The sequence below is a fragment of the Vombatus ursinus genome, unplaced genomic scaffold, assembly GCF_900497805.2.
Source record: "Vombatus ursinus unplaced genomic scaffold, bare-nosed wombat genome assembly UNPS02014863.1, whole genome shotgun sequence".
Classification (NCBI taxonomy): domain Eukaryota; kingdom Metazoa; phylum Chordata; class Mammalia; order Diprotodontia; family Vombatidae; genus Vombatus; species Vombatus ursinus.
Genome location: NW_020954641.1, coordinates 9,231,535 through 9,238,533, shown reverse-complemented (window position 1 = coordinate 9,238,533; position 6,999 = coordinate 9,231,535). Strand labels below are relative to the sequence as shown.

At 35.6% G+C, this 6,999-nt stretch overlaps 1 protein-coding gene across 1 annotated transcript in view; it reads left to right on the top strand.

The window, feature by feature from the left end:
• Positions 1 to 601: 601 nt before the first annotated feature.
• LOC114027594 (kazal-type serine protease inhibitor domain-containing protein 1-like) overlaps positions 602 to 6,999 on the top strand; it is a 24,238-nt gene continuing 17,840 nt past the window's right edge. Inside the window, exon 1 of the mRNA XM_027841687.1 lies at positions 602 to 1,031. Coding sequence (XP_027697488.1) covers positions 602 to 1,031 — 430 coding nt within the window. The remainder of the gene's footprint in view (positions 1,032 to 6,999) is intronic.

Sequence of the window (6,999 nt, the reverse complement as noted above, 5' to 3'; positions counted from 1 at the left end):
ACTCATAAGGGACTTTAGAGATCAGCTAATCATACAATCATGGGATCACAGATTTGAGCTGGGAAAAAAAAACTTAAAGCTCATTTCATCTAGTTCAACACCTTCATTTAAGGAAGTTAAAGGATGTGCCAAGTGCAGCTAGGATACAAACCTCAGTCCCCAACTCAAAACTCAGTCTTCTTTCTACTATACCCCAGATAAGGAAAGTGAGGCTTATATTAAATAGTCACAACACAGTTGTATTCTATTACATTAAGTGCTTTCAGATTAGCCTTACAGAGCCTATAAAAGTCAGAGGCATTTTAGAGAGCTACAGTTCTACTGTCAAGAGAAGAGTTTTGTCTTATATACAAAGCAAAGTCTTTCTCAAAATTATAACCCAGAAGAATACTTGCAGATTTGGATATTTTACTTATCTATTCCAGACCTGAAATCTGATGTTAATTTTGTTTTTAAATCTATGTTGCTACAGATTTGTTTTAAGAAGGAGGAAAGGAAGGAATGTGGTTTTTTTCCACCCTCTTTGGCTTAAAACCAAAGATCCTAGGCTTGTGTTCATTTCATTTTAGAAATGAAGTCTCTAGTAAGCACAGCAATGCTGATGGTCCTGATACAAGTTTTCCAGAGTCTTCCCACCTTGTATGATGGAAGCTGGCTGAGATTATTAAGGGAAGGAGATAACTGTGGAAAATGTGATTTAGAACTTTGTTCTCAGCCTGAAAACTGCCTGGCTGGGACTGTGTTAGACCGTTGTGGCTGCTGCTCTGAATGCGGGAATAGAGAAGGGCAGATCTGTGACTTGGACGGCAGCAATCATTTCTATGGACAGTGTGGACAAAACCTGGAGTGCATTTTAGATACTGAGGTGATGGAGTATGGGGAAGTTCCTGAACCACAGTGTGTTTGTGGATCCCAGGAAAGTGTCTGTGGACCTGAGGGGAAGACCTATGAGAATATTTGCCAGTTCAATGAGATTTATTCTCAGAAGAAAACAAATGTTAGCATAAAACACAAAGGACCATGTGAATCAGGTAAATAATAAACTACATTTTTCAAGAATATATTTGGAAAAAAAGAATATTGATCTTTGAACATGTTTTTCTTTTTGTGTTATTAGTATCATAATATTGACTTTAAGCATTTAGATGAATGATAAAAGGGTTGGAGGAATAGTTTATCACAGTTTGACTGAATTTCTAAGTTATCTATGAATTGTCTGCCTTGCTAAGACCTGCAGAAAGGGGTCAACAGCATTTAAGAAGAAAGAGTAATTATATGGCATTTAGGAACCAATCAATCTATCTGGCCCTCTAAACGGCCAACAAATAACAATTCAAAAATTAGCTGCAGTATATAAACATTTAAATTCAGTGAATGCATTAAACTACTACATATGTATTTGTGTTTCATAAAAATAATAATAATTAGTTCCTATACCTCACTGATATATACTATACCAAAATAAAATACTTTTAAAAAGACCAATGGAAAGAAAAATCAAGGGAGAATGGCAAGTAAAATGGTCATAATAATTAGAAATATTGTGTGATGGAATTTCTTAGGAATTCTCCCAAATTAATAACATTTTCCTAAAATATGAACACCACATCTATAATAACCATTTGGCTAAAGTTTGCTTCTCAGTATAAGGGTTAAAATTCATTTAACCTAAAAAGCCATGTGTACAGACTGAAAAATCTATACAAAAAATCATGTATCATATGAGTAGAAATAATTGGAAATCATTTGCATTTTTTTACAGCAACAGACTGAAATAGTTTCAATTACTTCTGAGATTCCATTTTCTTTGTGCAAATTAAGAAACCAATTGATGAACACACGATAATCTATCAGCAAAATGAAGGAAAATCAGGCAATTAAGTCAGTCACTTTCACAAAACAGTTTTATAACCTGATAGCAATATGATTCATCCTTTAAAAATTGGTAGTACTATTTTTAGAGACCAGATTTTCAAATGCCCCAAAGCACATTCTACAGAGCTACAAGTCATACAGAAATGCTTAAATATAGTTTTTAGTAAGACATGAAGTGAAAGGAGTGGGGAAAAATCTCAGCTATTACATGAGTATTAGAAATCTACCAGTATTAGTTCACATATACTACATACAAATGATGACATGTGATATTTCCCCTTCCTTTGCATTTGAGTAAAAATTTTCCTACCACATTTTCCTCAAGCAGTTGAAAATTGGCTAATTTTTAATAGTAGATTCCTAGGATAAAATGAGACTTGACTCAGCTATCTATCTCAGATTATAATTTTTTGCTGGCATTTTCTAAAACATTGTTTTATCTGAAACAGTATTATAGATAACAGATAATGATAATTATATTTAACAGTTTTATAGAACTTTCCATTATAAACTACAAATGCTCATTTAATCTTACAACACTGAGGTAGGTGCACATTTAACTAACTTATTATAAATTTATTTCTGAAGCATCTACTATGTACTAGATATGATGCTAGGCTCTGGGGAGATAAGAAGTGAAATAAAACCAAGGCCCTGACCTCAGGGAGCTTAAAATCTGGTAGAGGAGATAAGAATATACTCTAAGAATTATAATACATGGTAGATATGTCTAAGTGTCAAAAGAGATGTACCAAAAAAAAAATGCCATGATGGTTGCTGTAATGGCAACATCTATTCTGATTTGGAAGGATCAGGGAAGCCTTTAACGGAGGAGGTAATATTTAAGCTGATTCTTGTAGGATGTTCAGGAGTTCAAAGGGATGAGATGAGACAAGTGAGGATGGCATGCTGCCAAAAGTGCCTAAACTTGGCATTTTGGCAGCTAAGAGAAACATTTTTAATATGTACTACATTTTCCCAATAAAATTTCAAGTCTCCTAATGAGGCAGGTAGGCAAGACAGCACTTGAATCCTTTAGAAACTTACAAACTGTTTAGTCTTGGGCAAATCACCAAACTTTTTTCAGACTCAGTTTCCTCATCTATTAAAGATTATAATAGCACCTGCTTTCCAGAATTATTGTGAGAATCAAATGAGGTAATGGATATTAAGCACTTGGCAAAGCTCAAATTAAAGTAAATTCTGGCTATTATTAATATTCTCTACGTAGTTTCCTGAAAACAAAGTATCACTGTATACTCTGGCACTGGAAGATGTAGATGAAATCAAAAGGCCACTTGCCCAACTATACCTTAATTAAATATGTTGACTTTGAAGCCATTACTATAATGAGGATGCATTATTATTATTTTTTGAAGACCTATTCTCCCAGTGTCTGTTATTTTCTAATGTAAAATCAGGTATTACTTCAATTAAGGCACTGAGGCAATTAAGACACTTATAACAAATCCCCTCAGCATCCGTTTTTCATGGCACTTCTATTTAACCAGTGCATGTAATGCACAATGAGAATGAATTAGTTTCTGAGGCTAAAAAGACTGAACATTATGGCAATAATTCTAACCATTATGGAGAGCCATATTATTATTTGCTTAGTTTTGCATTGTCCTTTCTGCCTTTCCTAAAAGTATGTGTAACTCTTGTATTGAGATGTCTATAGCCCAAACAACCTCGATTATGTTTTTGATTATTTTTCTCCTCCCCCTCTTCCTCCTCCTCCTCCTTCTTCTTCTTCTTCTTTTCCCTTGCCACATGTGGTCCCTCTCCCCATCTGGGGCATCATACATGTGGGTGATCTTTCCAAAGGAATATAATTTTTAGTCACTTATATTTTATATCTTGGGGTTTGGGAGCTGGATATTTTTAATTTCTTATTTATTTGTTTCATCATTTTTTTTTTCAAAAAACTGGGCCAATTAACTCTTTGTTTTGCAGTTTTCATTTATGATTTCTTGAAATATAGCTCTGAAAAAACAGGCTTTGGAAAAGCCCATTGGGATTCACATCAAGCTACTTAACTACTCCTTTAAATCCAAATCACTCTGGAATGGCCAATGAATAGGTCCCAGCCCAAGCCTCTCTCACTCATTGTTTGGGTTTTGATGACTCAGAGAGAATGTAAATAGTTATTGTTTTCTGTTCTGGCCAGAAACTCTAAGGGTCTTTCCCTCCAAAATTGATTGTTTTGTGATAGCGAAGGAGGCCATCTTTTGTCTCAGTTTTTACCTAGTCCTTAATCACTGAGTGAGCATTGCCTCAGACAAACTGAGACCAAGGAAAGACTTTAGTTTAAAAAGGTCAAGGTCACTCAGTATATCCTGGGCCATTGCCATTCATCTTGACTTTTGTCTTGCCACTGGATTCTGATGACTCTGGAGGAAAGAGTGAGTCTGATGACTTTGTGCAGCTCTGCCTCACTTAAATCCAATTCACATGCAAGTCAAGACATCACTTTCATGATGTCATTGGTCTTCTTCAAAAAACAAAGGACGACACACAAATAACAAACAACAACAACGATCTCCTTTAGGCAGGTGGCTAGCAATGCAGTCTCTGGGTCAAAGGGTATGAAAGTTTTAGTCACTTTCATGGCATAATTTCAAACTGTTTTACAAAATTGGGCAACTCAAGAATATAAGTTGCAGAGAAGGTGCCAAAAAAACAAGCATTGATATAGGAAGTTCTTCACTGGGAACTCCATACCCCAATGAAATTGCAGTCCCTATCCCTAACTTTAAAATGGATAAATCCAATAAGGTTGCCTTCTCCCACTGTCCTGAGCCTTAGCCCTGCACTGGCCAGCCTGCCTATAGCTCCTTCCCTGATCATCCAGGAGTATGAGTTGACTCTCCCCTCTCCAAGATCAGGAGATAGATAAATGAAGATTCTGAACATTGTCTTCTAATTATTTGCCATCTTCAGCTGAGCAGTTCCCACTCCCAGCTACCCCTTAAATTAGTAAACTCTCATTGCCTGTTACTCTTCCAATCTCTGTGATACACAATCATAGACTGCCATAAGGGGAAACTACCTCTTTCCCAATTCTCACCTGCTGTTCTCTCATCCTCATCATCTCTTATCTTCATCTCTTCCTCCCCCATGTCCCACTCCAACTCTGCCTACTCTTTCCATCATGTCCTTTGGAATTCTCATTTCCTAATGAATAAACTTCCAAATTTTGGACCTCTTCTTTAAGGTCCTTCCATCTTCTGACTTCCCTCAAATTACATTGCATCACCTACTGCACATTCTGTAACGTCCCCCTCACATTACACTGGTCCAGGGTGGGGTGGGGGAGTGTAGTCAAAATGCTCCTTGCTCCACACTGCCATTTATGAACTCTCTTTTTTGCCACCATCACTGAGAAATGTTTTCATCTTTCCTTCTTCTGAGATTCATTCTATTTAAATTTATCACAAAATCCAAATAATGAGGATCCCCAACTTTCTCATGAATTTCAGTACCTAGATCACTGTCTTCATCTTCTCCCTAGTTCCTTTATACCAGGGACCTTCAACACACCTGTTGATGCTCCCTCAAACACAATAACCTCCTAATTTCCTAAACTACTCATATGCCATTTTCTACACTTCCATTCTATCTCAATCACACATAGAGAAGGTTAAAACCTAGATTAACTAATGTGAAAGATCAAAAGCTGACATTGTTTTCCTTGATCACAACCTTCTATTATTATTTCCTCTCCTACGCCTCACCCCTCCAAAACCTATTTTTTATTCTCATTATGATCTCTAATCTCTCCAACCTTCAGTATTTTCTCAGTCTCTGCCCCTACTCTGATTTTAGTTTCCTTTCTTTCCAATCTTAACTCTATGGTTAAAAAGTTAAATTACACAATGCCCTCTATTCTATATATCTATATAAATATATTCTATATATATAATAGATATAAATATAGATATCTATACCAAAATAGTCATAGCAGCTCTTTTTGTTGGGATAAAGAATGGGCAACCAAAGGGTTGAATATCAATTGGGAAATAGTCTGAACAAATTATGGTATATAAATGTAATGGAATACTACTGTGCTATAAGACATTATAAAAGGGAAGAATTCAAAGAAATCTGGGAAAAGTTGTATGAAATGATATAGTGAAATGAACAGAACCAGGAGAACAATTTATACAGAAATAACAATGTTGTAAAGAAAAACAACTTGCAAAGACTTAAGAACCTTCTCAAAGCAATGCCTTGCCACAACTCTGGAGGACCAATTATGAGATATGCTATCTATTTCCTGTCAGAGGAGTGATGATTCCAAAGTGCAGAATGATTCATACATCTTTTGAAGATGGAAACTGTTCATTTGTCTTGTTTGACTATGTTTGGTTTTTTTTTTTGAACAAGAATAGCATTTTTCCTTTTTTTATTTGGCAGAGGAGGAGAGAAGGGAACAAGTAATAGTGTTGCAAAAAATATGAAAAGGAAAAGAAATTTTAAGTGATCATTGGAGCATCCTTTAAAATTCACAGAATGGAAATGAAAGAAGCTCAGAGAAAAACACAAATAAGAAGAACAGCTTTGAAAGTAACTGTTGATAAACAAAACCAATGTGACCAAGATTAGAAGGAAAGCAGAAAGCTAGGGAAACATTTTTTACAGCAAATGTCTCTGACAAAGACCTCATTTCTCAAATAATATAGAAAACTCAAATTTATAAGAATACAAGTCATTCCCCAATTGATACATGGTCAAAGGATATGATCAAGCAGTTTTCAGAAGAAGAAATAAAAGCTAACTATAATCATATGAAAATGCTCTAAATCACTATTGATTAAAGAAATAAAAATTTAGACAATTCTCAAGTATCACCTCACATCTATCAGATTGGCTAATATTACAATAAAGGAAAATGATAAATGTTGGAGAGGATGTGGGAAAATTGGGGCAATAATGCACTGTTGGTGGAGTTGGGAAGTGATCCAACCATTCTGAAGATCAATTTGGAACTATGCTCAAAAGGCTATAAAACTGTGATCCCTTTGATCGAGCGATAGCACTACTAGGTCTACATCCCAAAGATACAAAGGGGGGGGAGAGAGAGAGAGAGAGAGAGAGAGAGAGAGAGAGAGAGAGAGAGAG